The sequence below is a fragment of the Macrobrachium nipponense genome, chromosome 35 (assembly GCF_015104395.2).
Source record: "Macrobrachium nipponense isolate FS-2020 chromosome 35, ASM1510439v2, whole genome shotgun sequence".
Classification (NCBI taxonomy): domain Eukaryota; kingdom Metazoa; phylum Arthropoda; class Malacostraca; order Decapoda; family Palaemonidae; genus Macrobrachium; species Macrobrachium nipponense.
Genome location: NC_061096.1, coordinates 38594265 through 38611654, shown reverse-complemented (window position 1 = coordinate 38611654; position 17390 = coordinate 38594265). Strand labels below are relative to the sequence as shown.

Here is a 17390-nt window from a genome sequence, read left to right as displayed (position 1 = left end):
TCTATTCATATTTATTAATGCCACTGTCTCCTGAGGGGAGGAGGGCGGGCAATTTAATTATATATATATGCCAGGTAAGTATGAACAAACTTAATTGTATAATAACAATAACATTTTGTTCATGCCACTTACCTGACAGATATATATATAGCTGAATCCCACCTTCGGATGGTGGGAAGAGACAGAATAGGATTTTTTAGGAAACTTAAATTAAGTAGATGATATACATCTTGGTTCCTCACCTGTTTGCAAAGTAGACTATGTGATTACTGTCACTTAAGGCTGCTTTTGCTTCAATCAGAGTTGCCAGCCAGGTGGAGACCTGTAGTGCTGGTGCGCTCTGGATGATCTGTCAACGGGTACGAGACCTCAACGTGACAAGACCATCGAGGCCATACATATGAGGGCAACGAAGCAACTGACCACCACCTGACCAACCATTCACAAAAACCCCTTAAAACTAACTAAAGGATGGGAGATCTTCACATAAGACTCACCACAACCTAAAAACACAACAACCAAACTAACCTAATCCTAACTAAGGGATAGGGACAGAGCTACTTCCGGACCCCAAGACTGTGTCCGCAGAAACGTATGGCCCCAGTGAATTACAATCGTCGTAAATCGTTCTCACATCCCTTAGGTAATGTGAGGCGAAGACGGAGGAGTTACTCCTCCAAAAGGTGCAATCAAGAATGTCCTTGATTGACATGTTCTTTTGGAAGGCAAGAGAGGTAGCGACAGCTCGAACTTCGTGCGCTTTCACTCGTAAGAGGCTCAAATCAGTCTTCTGGAAAGATGAATGAGCCTCCTTAATGACGTCCCTTAGAAAGAAAGCAACAGCATTCTTCGATAAAGGTAACTCTGGTCTCTTCACAGAGCACCAGAGATTACCTGAGGGACCTCTTACCTCTTTTGTTCTATGTACATAGAACTTGAGAGCCCTGACCGGGCACAGGACTCTCTCTGGTTCTTGGCCCACCAGACTTGACATACCCTTGATCTCGAAAGTTTTCGAGGACCAATGAAAATCCTTCGGGTTCGAAGGATTTTCATTCTTCGCCAAGAAAGTTGGGTTCAACGAGCAGACAGCATTGTCTCCTTTGAATCCCATTAAATTACTAAACGCTTGAATTTCACTAACTCTCTTAGCCGTCGCAAGAGAAGTTAGGAAAAGAGCCTTCCTTGTCAAGTTTCGAAGAGACGCTGCCTGAAGCGGTTCGAAAGGACTTGACATAAGGAATTTAAGAACCACGTCAAGGTTCCATGACGGAGGTCTCATTTGAGGAATCTTCGAAGTCTCGAAAGATTTTAAAAGGTCATGAATGTCCTTGTTGTCAGAAAGGTCAAGGCCTCTGTGCCTAAAAACCGCTGACAACATGCTTTTATATCCCTTGATGGTAGGGACCGCTAATTTCTGCACATTCCTGAGAAAGAGCAGAAAATCAGCTATCTGGTTCACAGAGGTCGAGGAAGAGGAAACTCCCTCCTTTTTACACCATGCCCTGAAGGAAGCCCACTTCGATTGGTAAACAGCTCTTGTGGAAGCACGTCTTGCATGTGCGATTGCTCTCGCAGCTGCTTTCGAAAAACCTCTCGCTCGCTCTGGCCAACTTTTCGATAGTCTGAACGCAGTCAGACCCAGAGCGGAGAGGTTTGGTGAAACCTTTTCGAAGTGAGGCTGTTTGAGTAGATCTTTCCTCCAGGGCAATGTCCTTGGAAAGTCTACAAGGAAAGACATGACCTCTGTGAACCATTCTCTCGCTGGCCACATCGGAGCGATCAGGGTCAACCTCGTCCCTTCTGAGGCCGCAAACTTCCTCATGACTTCCCCCAAAATCAATGAATGGTGGGAAGGCGTACAGGTCTAGACCCGTCCAATTCCAAAGCAACGCGGTCTACTGCGATCGCTTCTGGATCCAGGACCGGGGAGCAATAAAGAGGAAGTCTCTTGGTCCTTGACGTCGCGAATAAGTCGACCAGCGGACGTCCCCACAACGTCCAAAGGTCTCGACACACGTCTTCGTTCAAGGTCCATTCCGTCGGTAGGATTTGTTCCCGACGACTGAGAAGATCTGCCCTGACGTTTTGCACTCCTGCAATGAACCTCGTCAGGATTGTCACATTTCTTCTCTTTGCCCACAGCAGAATCTCTTTCGCCAGGGAAAACAAAGTTCTGGAGCGTGTTCCTCCCTGATTTTTTAAATAAGCGAGTGCTGTGGTATTGTCCGAGTTTACCTGAACAATCTTGTTCTTCAAACTCCTTTCGAAGAACTGCAGGGACAGACAAATATTGCTGCCAGTTCTTTGACATTTATATGCCAGGCTACCTGTTCCCCTCTCCAGGAGCCTGACACTTCCTTCCCTCCTAGTGTTGCTCCCCAGCCCGTGATGGAAGCGTCGGAGAACAACACTAGGTCGGGGCTCAGAAGACTTAGGGACACACCTTCCTGAAGCTTCTGAGGGTCCAACCACCATCTTAGATGGTTCTTTATCGGAAGCGATATTCTCAATATGGCATTGAGATCGTCCTTGGCCTTCCACTCATCCGCAAGGAAAAATTGGAGAGGCCTGAGGTGCAGTCTTCCCAAGGAAACAAACCTTTCTAGCGAGGAAATGGTCCCAGCAGACTCATCCATTCCCTCGCCGAGCAAGTCTCTTTCCCTAGGAAGGCTGAGATCTTTTCTAAGCCTAGCCGCTGACGTTCCTGGGACGGAAACGCTCGAAAAGCCACTGAATCCATCTGAATCCCCAGATACACGATGGAACTGTGTTGGGGGTCAGATGCGACTTTTATTTTTCGAGGTTGACCAGAAGTCCCAGGGACTTTGCTAGGGCTAAAGTGAACTGCAAGTCTCCAGACACTTCTCTCTCGACGACACTCTGATCAGCCAGTCGTCGAGGTACAGGGAAACTCTTATCCCCGAAGAGTGTAGCCACCTCGCCACGTTCTTCATGACTACAGTGAACACCATTGGAGCCGTGGTCAGGAGGGGCCGAAACACATAGCTCTGAACTGCCACACTTTTTTGTCTAAGACAAACCTTAGATACTTTCTTGAAAGAGGGTGGATTGGGATGTGAAAGTACGCGTCCTGCAAGTCCAAGGACACCATCCAGTCGCCCGGTCTCAAGGCTCCCAGAACAGAATGAGGCGTCTCCATCGTGAATTGGTCTTTTCCACGAAAAGATTGAGCCTGCTTACATCTAGAACTGGACGCCACCCTGACGACTGCTTCGGTACTAGGAAAATCCTGTTGTAAAAAAACCTGGGGACCCCAGGTCCGCGACTTGTTCCACCGCTCTTTTCTCGATCATTTGTTGAAGGAGATCGAATAATACTTTCTTCTTCTCTCCCTGATAGGATGGAGAAAGGTCTCTGGGAGTCGATAGAAAAGAGGAGGGAAGATCTAAAAAAGGGGATCTTGGTACCCCTGCCTCCACGATCTTGAGGGACCAAGAGTCCGTGTCCCTCTCTTCTCCACGCTCCCCGCAAAAAAAACTTCAGTCTGGCTCCGACTGGTTTGTCTGAAGGACATGCTTCTCACTTGGAAGGCTTTGACTTAAAGGAAGCTCTTCCTCGTGAAAACCCTCTCCCTCGAGGAGCTGCTCTCGAGGGGGGAGCCCCACGAAAGGGCTTAACCTTCTTCGGCGGTCGAACCGCAGCTGAAGAGGTTGAAGGTACTGTCGAACGTCTTGTAGACTGGGCCAAAAGGTCCTGCGTTGCCTTCCTCTTGCAAACTGTTAGTCAGGGTCCTTTTAACTAAAGTCTGGGGGAAGAGATGGTTCGAAAGAGGAGAAAACAGCAAATCCGCTTTCTGAGCTGGAGTTACCGAACGAGCTGTGAAATTGCACAGCAAAGCTCTCTTTTTCAATAAGGCCGTTCCAAAATGAGAAACGATCTCTTCCGAACCATCCCTGACGGCTTTGTCCATACATGCTAACACTCTGGACAGTTCCCCCAGACTGAGAGATTCTGGGCTTCTCGCTTGCAGATCCAGAACTCCCAAACACCAGTCAAGGAAGTTGAACACTTCAAGAGTCCGGAGCAGACCCTTCAAATGATGGTCCGTCTCCGTAGAGGTCCAGGTCACTTTAGCAGAGGATAAAAGAGACCTCCTCTGCGAATCCACCAAGCTGGAGAAATCTCCTTGAGCTGAAGAAGGGATACGAACTCCTACTTCTTCTTTGGTTCTATACCAAATGCCCCCTTTTCCTCTGAGTCTAGCTGGAGGCAAGGCGAAAGTCGTCTTGCCTTGATCTCTCCTTCGTACCATCCAATCTTGGAGTTTCTTAAACGCACGTTTAGTGGAGAGCGAAGTTTTCATCTCCACAAACTCCGGGGTTTTACCAGTTTTAGATGATGAAAACTGCGAAGGAGGAGACTTGGGAGCTGCAGGCTGAAACTTGTCTTCGAAAGAAGAACGCAACAGCCGCACGAGAACTTTATAGTCTGAAATTGAAGGGGCCGCAGAAGGTTCCTCTTCAACCGAGTCAGCCGAACTACTCAGCTCTCCTTCTCTACACGGAAGCGGAGACCGCCTGTCCGGAGAGGGCGTCCTAATGTCGGGTCTTGACTTAATCAAAGGACCCCTATCCTTGCTAGATGAAGCCTTATTTCGGCTGTCTTCTCTATGACGCTTACCACTTGAAGCAGGTAGAGCTTCCTGACGAGGACAAGCGTCCTTATCGCCACCCGAGGCATCCTCACTTGCCAGAGAAGCGTCCTTACGTTTCTTAAACGAAAGGGAAGACATTTTCGCTGGAATACGTGCCTGTGCGCGCAAACTAGCGTCTTGGGGTACGACTTCTTGGTCGGAGTCCCCAAAAGCGTCTTGAAAAGAGCCCTGATCGTCCTGGCGAGCTTCCTGCCAAGCGTCCTGCCGAGCGTCCTGGCGAGCGTCCTGGCGAGCGTCCTGGCGAGCGTCCTGACGAACGTCCTGCCTAGCGTCCTGCCAAGCGTCCTGCCGAGCGTCCTGACAAGCGTCCTGTCGAGCGTCCTGCCGAACGTCCTGCCAAGCGTCCTGCCTAGCGTCCTGCCTAGCGTCCTGACGAGCGTCCTGTCGAACGTCGTGCTGAGCGTCCTCCTCAAAAGCGTCTTGACGCAACGTCCTTCTAGAGGACGAACGAGATCGGCGAATCGCCGAAGGAGAAGCGATCGGCGAACGAGACGAAGTAGGAGAGGGAGAAGGAGACTGCTTCGTCCTCTTGACGGGCAGTCTAAGGTCCTTCCTACCGCTTAGGCTCGACTGCTGCTGGGGCGGGTCCTCTGAGCCATAAGCGTCGATAGCTGGTCCTGAAGGGACAAAAGAATGTTCTTCGTTGGAGAAGAACGAACAGAGGAAGCAGGACTGATCCTGCGAGAAGACGAGGGGCGAGGGGACGCCTCCTTCCTTCTCACAGGTACAGGTACCTGCTTCTCAGGTAGACGCGCCTGTGCACGCAACCCAGCGTCCTCATCGGAGGAGATCTTACCCCTTTTCTGAGGCGGAAAAGCGTCATACGCATCCTCCGACGAAAGCGGCGATACAGGACGTGAAGCGTCCTCAACGCGAAACGTCCTTTTCAGAGGACGAGAGTCTCTCCGAGCGCTCCACCCCTTGCGCGGGGAGGACGCTTCGGAGGACGAAAAGCACTCTTTCAGGACGCGCGCTCGTGCGCGCTCCGGTTGGCAGCCTGGGACTTTGCTACAAGGCCTGCCCGAAGGGACGCCAGATCGGTGGGGAGCCCCCGTAACCCTCTTGCGGCTTTCGACATACCTACTCCCTGAGTCTTGGGAGTCTGATAGAGGTCTAGGCCTAGAGGCATTATGGGGCCGATCTGACGCCCCCTCCACAACACTAGGGGCACGATCACACACTTGCACCGAGCCAGTTTCCAAGGCTTTCACTTTGGTCTCCAGAGTGCGTAGAGACTCTAAAATAAGAGAGAGAGCATTAGCTTCTCCCGACACAGAATCAGAGCCCGAAGGCAACACAGGTTTAGGGGTTGCAAACTCTACAGGTGTTAATGCAGGAGAGATATTAGCCTTACCTTTGGTAGAACCACTCCTGGAGGAAGACCTCCTGATCCTATCGCGCTCCAATTTAAGGCGATAGGACTCATATACTCTCCAATCATCATCGGTCAATCTCTCACATTCATTGCACCGATTATCCACCAAACAATTATGCCCCCTACAACTCATACATACTGTGTGGGGGTCTACCGATGCTTTCGGTAGCCTCACCATACAATCAGTCCTCACACACACTCTGAAACTCACAGCACTTGATCCAGACATATCTTTTATAGAAAAGTCAATCCAAAATCAAAAAACGGTCCACTATCGCGCATGCCAATTCAACAATCCAATTCAATACCAAAAAACCAATCAGATACTTAAAAGCGAGTCAAATCCAAAAAATCCTGAGCAGAGGTCTGTAAACAGTTGTTTACCGACCGGCGACAGAAAAAATATGAATAGAAAATGGGAATGGTTCCTGATATCCGCCTCCCAGCGGCGGGAATGGGTACTACCACCTGGCCGCCCACTGCGTGTGCCGCGAGTTTTGAAATTCTGTCGGACTTCAGAAAATACAGCTATATATATATCTGTCAGGTAAGTGGCATGAACAAAACTGTAGTTAGGTTACAGCACCCTTTAATTCAGGTAAAAGTCACTTTCATGAATATATACATGCTGCAGCTACCCTACTACACCATAAGCTACTGTAGCCTTACATAGGCTAGGCTGTAAGTGCGTTTATACCTCTACTAAAGTCAACAGTGTTCATAATTACCCAATAATTATTTTCAAATCATGACATACCAACACCAAAACCAATGGTCAGAAATGCTTCAATATGAGCTGACTAATATTTGTTCCAGGCTGCTGTGAAGCAAGAGCCCTTGCCAGTACAAAGCTGACTTAATCTAACGACGAGGACTAACATTTACCTCAACAAAATCAATGGTCAGAAATACTTCAAAAAGTGCTAACTAACCTTTCCTCTACGAAACTTAAGTGAATCCATTAATAATTAGCTGGTAAAATAACCTATCCGCACCAAAGTTTCTTGTTTATCAACTGTGAGTAACTACTCTACACAACTGAGCAATACAGATAGACTCTTGCAGAAAGCCCTAAAAATAAGCTCTCAAACAAAGCAAGATATACTGTATTAAACCATAGCAAATACTTGAAACTATTACTTTATTAATTTTTTTCTCTCATCAACTTTAAGCAGTTTATCAGTAACTAAGTCAGAAAATTTGAGGTTTTATAAGCCAAGAGACTTCTTAATACATTACAATCTAAAAAATTAGCACTATATTTGAAATTCTAAAAAAAAATTGTGCAAGAGTATAGGATGACCTTCATGAAAGTGTACAGATAATAAATCTAAAACAATTCACATATTATAGTTTGTAGGCCAATTTGTCATGAGGAATTTAATCACAACAAATGAAAAAAATAAAACTGAAGTAATATAATAGAACTTGTTATACAAATGTACTAAAAACTTGATATTTCATATAATTTTATCATTTTCAATCAAAATGCCTGAGCAACCATTCTTAATAAAGCCAAATTGTTAGTCAGATTTTTCTAACATGTTCAGAAGGTAGCAGCTTACAAACTGAGGTCTACTTTTTATGACTTTTCTCCTTAGACATACCCATATAACTGGCCTGTAACATATGCAAATTCTCTTATAAAAATTGGAACATAGTATTTACTTCAAAAATATTTGATAAAACAAGTTCCAAGGTAAACTCCACAATAGAAACATATTATTACAAAATCCACACAAATGAAGTGTTTTATTAGCAGTGAAGTCTCTTGCATGCTTGTCTGACTTGACCTGTTTAAAACATATTCTCATGACATGTTTACTATCCATGATTATGTGTAGTTTTCCACATGTTTCATTCAAAATGCCTTGCAAGAAGCAATTACAAGCTAAGACGAGTTCTGCATAGCCAAAAAAATTATGTAAAGTACCAACTCTTAGATCAGAAAATGAAAACTTTAGAACTTTGAAGTTGGGGCTTGAATGCCAATGATATGGCCCAAAGGCCTAGTAGGATCACATCAAGAACCCAAAGAAATGATTTATGGAATTGTAATAGCTGGTCCTACAAAAGTAAAGAAGGTCAACTGGTTGTAAAGGCTGAAAGTAAGGAATTTCTCATGTATCCCAGTTGATGGTGGAAATTTACACGAGACTACTTATCCTGTATGCAAAATCTGTTATTGGGACTGAAGATTGCAAGAAGGAGTTTAAGCCTATAGTAAGGGTTGGCTGGATACCTTCGTTAAGATATGGACCTAAGTACTTAAAAACACAGAAGAATCAGCACTGTCTAACAGAGGCTGCATCACCATCCACAACTGTCCTTATGGACAAGAAAGGCCACCTTCCAAAGCATGTCTTCAACTGTGATAATACAGGTTTGTTCTGGAAGAATAAACATGTATGACCACAATTGTATGTATTTGCCTATAGTACATGCAAATACTATTTACAAAAAATTGAAAGGCAAGCCCCTAGATTTAAGGCATGGAAAGATACTTACTACAGTGCTCTATGTTAATGCAACCAGACATGTGATAAAGCCAGGCCTTTATCACTTTCAAAATAATCCCAAGCCCTTACAAAAAAAAAAAATAAAAGTTACTCCTAGAATGGTTTCACAAGCAGAAAATTATCTGTGATGCACAAAATATCTGGTTTACCAACACTCAATGGTCATAAGAGGCACCCTTAGGATTGTATACACACTGAGGTCATGTGCATATCAAAGCCAACTTTATCTGAATTGGCTATCAAATTTTGTTTTTTAACAAAGTTTTGGAATCTAAAGAGGCAAAATTGCATATAGACCTACATCCTGCCATTCCAGTAAATCTATTTTCTGGCTATGCAGAGTAGTCCCAGATGGTAAACAAGGAAACCAAATCAGAAATCTAGTGAGACCTCAGGGGGTGGGGTCCTAACAATAAAAATACCATGATTACTAGAGTGTATACCAAAGGTTTCATATGATATCGCATGTCTAATCATGATACCTCAGTCCCACCACTGTGTGTGTCTGTGTGTGTGTGTGCACAGCAAAGTCCAATGAATGGCTGCACAAGTAGATGAGCTGATATACTACAGCCAACTGCCCTGAAATATGTACAGCATACCACATTTGTCTAGATGGTTGGCCTAAGATGCGAGAAAGCAGCATGTGGTGAAAGGTGGTGAGAAAATGAAAGGCGGCAACATAGAGTATGGGGAGGGGGGGGGGGGGTGGGGGGTGTGTTTGTACATAAAAATGAAAGTAGTGTGTAGGTGTGGGAAGTGGTACATGATATTCACATAACAGGTTTCAATTATGCGATGTGAAAAATAAAAGGGGTAGTCCAGTGAAGGGGTACTTGAGAGTTAAAGTCCAAAAATATTGAATGAAAAATGTTGATTATCTCAAACCCACTTTGTTCTATCTAAACTTGACACTGGATGATGACAAAGGGTTTAAGTAACAACACCTACTAATTATGTCATGTATAGCCTAGCACGAATGCACAAACAGACACACACACACACACACACAAGACTAACCCATGTCAGGCCTCAACTGGGGTAATCTGCAATGTTACCTAACATAAAGACTGCACTTTCATCTACCGGTGGCCTTGAAAAAATAATATCGCACGACTGGCATCAGAATGTGAATGGATTTGGAAATTGGCATTTTTTGCAGATATGACAGGTCATGTGAATCAATTGAATCTGAAGTTGCAAGGCAAAACAAATTTGATCAGTGACTACTTTGTTCATGTCAAGGCATTCAGAACAAAATTTGCGCTACTTGAAGGCCAGGTGAAAGTTAAGAATTTTGCTCATTTTCCATGTTGTGAAAAATTTCATGCAGAAAGTAAAGTTGAATTTCCTTCTTCATTTGCAAATGAAATAATTTCAGAGTTGATAAAACAGTTTCAGGAACGATTTGCTGACCTTGATGCCAAAGCATATGAAATCAGGCTCTTTCATAATCCATTTGACTGCAATGCTGAAAATCTTCCAACTCAATTTCAAATGGAAATTATTGATCTCCAGGCAGATGACAGACTGAAAGATAAGTATAGAGAAGGAAATCTGATTGAGTTTTATAAATGCCTGCAGCCAGATCAGTTTCCAAATTTGATAAAGTTTGCTTGTAGTTTTGTGTACATTTTTGGTACAGCATACTTGTGTGAACAAACATTTTCCAAAATGAAGTATGTGAATTCTAACTATCGAGCAAATTTGTCTGATGATCATTTGAAATCAATTCTTACAATTGGCTCATCTAATCTGGAACCTGATTTCAATGAAATTTTGAAGTCGAAACGTCAGTATCATTCGTCACACTAATTTGGTTGCATAAAACTAAAGGCAGGAATCTATTTAGTTGACCCTGATTTTTTCCAACAAGATATGTTTTAATATTTCCATGTTTATACTGTAATATTTGAGGAAATTAGATTACTGACACTGATTTTCTTTCCTTTGGCCCGCATAAATGTGGGAAATATTTAATGTGGCCCTTACATTGAAACATTTGGAGACCCCTGCTCTACAACAATCATTCTTGGACATAGCTACTGAATCTGAAATTGTGTAGGCTGAGGGCTGTGATTCATTACTAGGAGGAGGATTTACTATCAATTCAATTTCTTGTCTGGGTGTGAGAATCATTTGTTACTTTCAATGATATATTAATGTTGCCATTCATACCTACTCTGCCATTTCCAAAGAAGTCCTTTAATTGTGACCATGGAAAAATTTTTGTCTTTATGATGAACACCATATGAAATCCATCAAACAAAAAATGTCCGAGCGCCGATGAAAAAAATTTTTTTCATACAATTTCAATTATTTCCATTCACCTTGAAATTCCTTTACCCAAACTGTGAGCCTTTAGTTTCCATTAGCATTACTTCTGACAATAATTTCTCCCTAAAATGTGTATGTTAAACAATGGGAAAAATCTAATGTTACAGGTATTAAGTTACATAAAGATTGTTATTATCATTATTTGCTGAAACTAAGAAAATAGAGGCATGCATGCTTGGTTCTTATTTCTGTAGCCACATAAACATGAAAATCATTATTTTTGGGAATAAAATATCCACTAAAACTGTTAATGGATGATTGACAAGTAGTACTCGAGATGGTTGGATGCCTTAAAGAGATAGCCTACATGGAACAAAGATATTATTCCTCCAATCATTGTTAGGCAAACTGATCTCCTGTATAGTCCAAGTTTCTGATCAGTGCTTTACAGTAGGCCTAAGTGGGATACCAGAGGTTTATGGGTTCTTTTGGTGATTAATCTGGTCAATAGATTTAGGGCAAAATTTATTAACAAATGAAAGGTGCAAATATGAGGAGAATCTCATGATACGTGACTCCATCACTCTATCAGTGGTACTATCTTCAAATTTCAGCAATTGATGGCAAAGAGAACCTAACCTCAATGCACACAACGAATCAAGAGCAAGCTTCATCAACATCAATTTTGTCTATCCTAGGTCTACTAGATGACATTCGGGAGTTTTCTCTTTACTATTAAAATCATAATAGCCTACTGTGAACAGAAATCCACTGTTGAGTCTAGTCGACTGACTGAACTCTGACTTGAAGGCTAGCCTAGTTGACTTCTGATATTAAAGTCCACCAAAATTTTTTGGGCTAGCCTAAGATACGGGCTGGGGGATAGACTAGCCTAACAGGTTATTAGGCCTACCTTAGGCCTAGGCCTATGGAGAGCAAAGTCTCTAGAGTATGAGAATATTTCCCGTAATAATGATAAAATTGGGCTAAGCTTAAGTTATACATTGCATCGGCCTACATTTATTTTCCTCCGTTCCACCGGAAGGCTGGGCAGAGATAGGCTACGGTGGCCTCTCGTCAGCCCCGCCTTAGTTAGGCTAACTGGCCCGATAAGAGCACCCCAGATCGCCCAAATAGTACAGAAAATTGATTATATAACATGAAATATGACTACGGTAATTTAAAAATTAGCATATGGCCGGAAATCATATCAGTTTACTGTCGTCAACTGATAACAGGTGTCATGAATGAGTCATAAGAGGCGGCTAACAGGAAACGGCCTCCTTTCCATAACGCTAGAAGAAAACTATAAAACAACTTACCTTCAAATTTCCCTTTTGGTTTTGTTCCACAGGCACTTGAAACGTCTCCTTCGTGTTCATTTTGAATATCGGAATTATTCTGAAAGTGTTCTGAGCTAGTTTCCATGTTCACTTTTCAAACAAAACAAAATTGTTTACACATTTCCAAATGTAAACTGAAGCGATGGAACAAGGTTGATATTGTTATATGTAAACATGTTGAAATTATTCAAAATCAACAAAATATAATCATTTGATAAATAAATGTGATCAAATTTTTCAACTATCTGATTATTCTATTCTTAAAGTAAAACACTTTTTTACAGTTATTCTTAGGATTTTGGGCGGGCGTTTTAAATGCTTCTTGACTCGAGGTATGTACTAGTCTCCCTTCAGGAATTCCTTTGTTTGCCACGGAAAGGCCGTCGCACCTCAGAAAACGGAGATATGAGATAGGTGACTATACTAAAATGGGAAAAGCTGTTTCTTGACATTTCTGTTTCCTAAATTTGAGAACTGTGCGTTTTTATTCCAAAATAGTTATCTCTAAATTCGATTTTTTATTACAACTATAAGGGACATTTCATGTCACCAGTTGTATTTTTTATTCACTGTTGTTTATGAGAAGTTTCCAAAAATAAGAAAAGTTTATCTACTTGTAAATATTACGTTAGTAGCATCTTCATTCAAACAGCTTTAAGTATCTTGCCAATTGCCTCTGAGAGATTAACACCATCAATCTGTCACGAGAACCATGGAAACCATTGAACGCTAAGGAAATCTTTTTGGATTCTATTTTAAAGATGAAAACTCATAGACTTCGAGATTTATCTGCGATGAAATAAACCTTGGACCCCTTGCTTGGCAGAAATTTACATTTTCCTCTTTTTATGCTATCCAAACTATTATCATTATTATTTTTCTTTTTTATTTAAGGAATAACGATGCTGTCCAAAACATAACACTCCTCTCCATTGTTTAAGTAACGTTTTTCTGTGTTCCCTGACATAATGCACTTAGCTAGAGGTTGTGCCTACTAAAGACATCCACTGAGGATGGCCTCCAGCCCCTTCCCTAGGATGCTTTCCTACAGAGAGCTAGGGCATTCCAAAGGGGAAGTCCTCCTCTGGGACTACCTTCCCAGGAAGAAGGCAGTCTTGCCTGGCTGAGTTGCATTCCCGGAAAAGGTCCTCACCAAAGGGGTGGGGCCAAGTCTTCAAGGAGTGTTTCATCAGGCCCCTGTCTGTCCCAAGGGTGCCTTCCCAAAAGAAACCAGGGCACCCCTGACGGAAAAGGTTCCTGAACCTACCTGGCAGGAAAGCATCCTCTGAAAAGGGCCCCACCACAGGGTTGGAGAACAAGGTTTCCCAGGGGAGTCATCACTTTATGGAGTGTCTCCAGCCTTCCAAGAGGAACCTAGGGTACCTTCACCAGGAAAGTCCTCCCAAGGGGCTACCCTGTCAGGAGGGAGGCAAGACTCGCGCCGGGAAAGAAACCATTTTTAGTGGTTTTCCAGTTCCTCCCGCAGGGGTGCCTTCCCAGAAGAAGCCAGGACAAACATAAAGGGTATGTCCTTCTCCAACCCCCTTTCGGGGATACCTCCTATGGTTCCTCCCCGAGAACTGCCAACCCAGGAGCGAGACAGGCTTCCGGCCTGCCAAAAATCGTCCCAAAGGTATGGGCACCATGGCTTCCTAAAGAAGGCCTCCCTTTGTGTGGGTTTCAAGCCCTTGCAGGTGTTCTAGGTTTCGCACGGGAAATTAGCCCAGGTCTTCCCATCTGGATGGTATACACCCCTGGGCTTCCTGCAGAAGTCAACCATCAAGGAGAGGATTCCATGTGGGTCGGGTATCCAGGCTCTCTTTGGAGAAGGCAAAGGTGTTAAAGAAAGAAAGAACTGGAGGAGAGTCATGACTTCAGGCGAGAATAAAAATGCATCTCCAAATGCATTGTCATTTCCATTCTTCATACAAAATTAAGTAATTTATGATAATTCGAAGAAAAATAATATCATAATTTAGTCTCAAATGGGACTGGGGTGGGGGGTGGCATGGCCAGTGTTGTTCCCATCCTTAACTACGTCTATGATAGGAACTTTTTTTTTTTAACTTTCATTAGGAAAATATTACATATCAATAGTATTTTAAAAAATGTTTTAAAGCCTAGTTAATAAAAAAAAATCCATGGTAATTTGTAAATAATGTAGGTATATAGTTTTGTAATATTTTGTAACATCTTCCATAGTAAATGATATCTATGATATGAATTGGAGGACAATAATGATGGTTCTCAGAGTGCCGAAGTGATACATCTTCCTATTTTGAACATCTAGCGAATATATTTAGATTAAAAATCGAGAACTCTCCAACAATGAGCGCTTAGGATAAGTGTTAAGTTGAGCGGTTACAAACAAACATTATTTTGTTTTGTTGCAGGAAGACACATTAGGAAATATCTGTCCGTAAATCCCTCAACTGACGTGCCTCTTTTGGCGTATAATCAATAGAAATTTTAACAAGAGTTAAAAGAAAAGAACTATAAATGGCTCGGCATTGTTATTGTTATTTCTGAAGCTGATAAAAGAACAAATGTCAATAATAGCGCATTGCTCTATTCACAAGAGGTATGTGGCTGATTTTAGATTTCGACTGTAAAATTGTACATGTAAGAGCTCATACAGCATCAATTCTTCTGGTGTCAGATTTCCACTCTTAGTATAAAGTTGAGAATACTATTCATAGTAGAATACATTTTTGCCTGTTTTTTTCTTTAACTTGTTTTTTTTTTGTTTTTATTGATTTTTTTTATTATTCTTACTGTTATTTTATATATCCATTTATAACAATATAAAAAGTATGACATGTAACAATAAGTTCATGGGAAAGCGTGAAGAAATTAGAATGACAAATATTACAGCTGACGACACGGGGATAAAGCTCCAAAGATCTATTAAGCAATGATCACCGAAAATAACGAGGAAAAGGGTATCACGGAAACCACAAAAGAAAGGAACCAGTTCCTGAAAAGGTATTAAAAACTGAAAACCATATGAAATAAAAGGTTGCATCACTGAAATTTAAAACAAGAGCGATTTGAACCCAGTATCAAATACTCACAACATATAATCGAAACCCAAACCCAGGAATATGTAACTGCAAGTTAAATGTACGCAGTAATGTTGCTATATCTAACAGATAAAATATAATACAACACTTTAAGTGCCATAAATTTGAACATAAGGAGGAAATTGTTTGCACACAAGTGTGAGAAAGAGAAAATGTTTACTACGCCATGACCCACGCATTGTGGGACACAGATCATGCAAGATTTACGAAGATGATTCAAGAATGAAAAATGCAACTGGTCATGGGGAACAGCAATAAATATTAAAATGCTGCCTATTGTACATTCAGACAGGCGAACTTACGATTATTTGAATTTGCCTGGTTTCTCTCTGGTAGAAATAAAATTCCACGAGTTTGCAGTTGTCCGTATTTTGCCATATCTGAAGCCACCAAAGAATGAAAAAAAAAAAAAATGTAGCCAGTTTTAATCCGATTAAAAAATCAATGAAGAACGTTCTTTTCAAGTCGTGAATGTATTCGGCGAAAGCCACTTTACTTAATCTTTATAGATATTCTAAAAGCTTTTTATTTTAGATGATGAAAGAATTCATTCCTGTTGGCGCAAGGCCAATTTAAGCCAGCATTTTCATTTCTTATTCATTCTGTCAGTCATTGATATCCGCATTCTGTTCTGGTCATTCTTCAGGTTAAATGAAGTCATCAGTCAGGTTTTTGAGCCAATTCGAATTTGAGCCAATTGAATTTTCATCTATATCTAGCTGCTTTGTACCCTTAAGAAGTTTTCCTTCCCTGAGGATGGCTCCAGAAGGTGGTGCCCATCTGTTCAAGTATTCACTTTTGGAAGAAGGTATTGTGACTCTGTACCCATAGGGTTCATATGCCATCGGAGTCTGACAAAGAAAGGGGTTTACCTATCCAGGAATTTACTACAGACAGGCCCCCTTCAAGAAATGACCACAGGAACTGGGAGTTTGCTACATATCCAAGTACTTGGCACAACCCGTGTGGTCACCTATCCAAGTACTGGCTATGCTTAGTAGTTACTCATGCAGCTACAAACTACGGATTTGCTTGTTTGTATGGTGTTTTTACGTTGCATGGAACCAGTGGTTGTTCAGCAACGGGACCAACGGCTTTACGTGACTTCCAAACCACGTCGAGGGTGAACTTCTATCACCAGAAATACACAGCTCTAACCCCTCAGTGGAATGCCCGAGAATCGAACTCGTGGCCACCGAGGTGGTAGGCCAAGACCATACCGATCGCGCCACTGAGGTGCTAACTACAAATTTTGGTGTTACCCATTCAAGCTCTGACGGCAACCTCGAGTTATTACTGTAAGCAATCATCCACCAAGCACTGACCATATGTTCAACAGTCACCCATCCAAGCAGTGACCTCATTTATGGTGGACAACCATCCAGGAACTGACCAAAGGGCTAGTGGCCACATACATATGATCACTGACCACAAGCATTGCAGACACCCATGAAAGCACAGACCACAGAGAAGACTTCAGCTTAGCTTATTCAGTTGGGTTCATTCTGGGCCTTATAACATGGGTGAGAGAGATGTGTTTGAGTTACCTATTTTGAATTATTTGTTGTATTTTAATTAAGAGAAAAGACAAATATCTAAGATAATTATCTTAAATGAATGATTACCTTGTTTTCATCCTCATCTAAACTTATACAGTGCAGTTATGAAGTTTGCTTTGAAAGGCTGTTTCTTTCTGACAGATATTTTGCCAGTAATGGATGCGTCAGTTGATAGAATTCCATCCACAACGTTATTATCTAAAAGGTAATTGTTGGATTTCAATTAAATTTTTCATATAGACCGGCTATAAGCCAAGGAAGTGTTTATTGGATTTGGAGTGAAATCTGATTCAGATACAATTCCAGGAATGGTTTTGTTTTGGCATTAGCATACAGAAATAACTGAATGGCTAATTGATCCTCGTGTCACAGGCACGATGTTGACAAGAAAAGTTGAAAGAGAAACTTAAGACCAGCCACGAAAAGAAAGTTATAAGCTCTTATAAAGGCTTCAAAGACTCAAAGAAGATGATCGGAGCAAGAATATAAAGCAATTTAATTCTAATAAATTCAAGATAACGTACCATATAGTTGCGAACATCTGACATATGACGAT

At 42.1% G+C, this 17390-nt stretch overlaps 1 protein-coding gene across 1 annotated transcript in view; it reads right to left on the bottom strand.

Moving 5' to 3' along the window:
* The window catches only part of LOC135208657 (phosphatase and actin regulator 2-like), an 862479-nt gene extending 850153 nt beyond the window's left edge, over positions 1-12326 (bottom strand). Inside the window, exon 1 of the mRNA XM_064241064.1 lies at positions 12172-12326. Within this exon, the coding sequence (XP_064097134.1) occupies positions 12172-12231 (60 nt within the window). The 5' untranslated portion in view covers positions 12232-12326. The remainder of the gene's footprint in view (positions 1-12171) is intronic.
* Positions 12327-17390: the final 5064 nt, after the last annotated feature.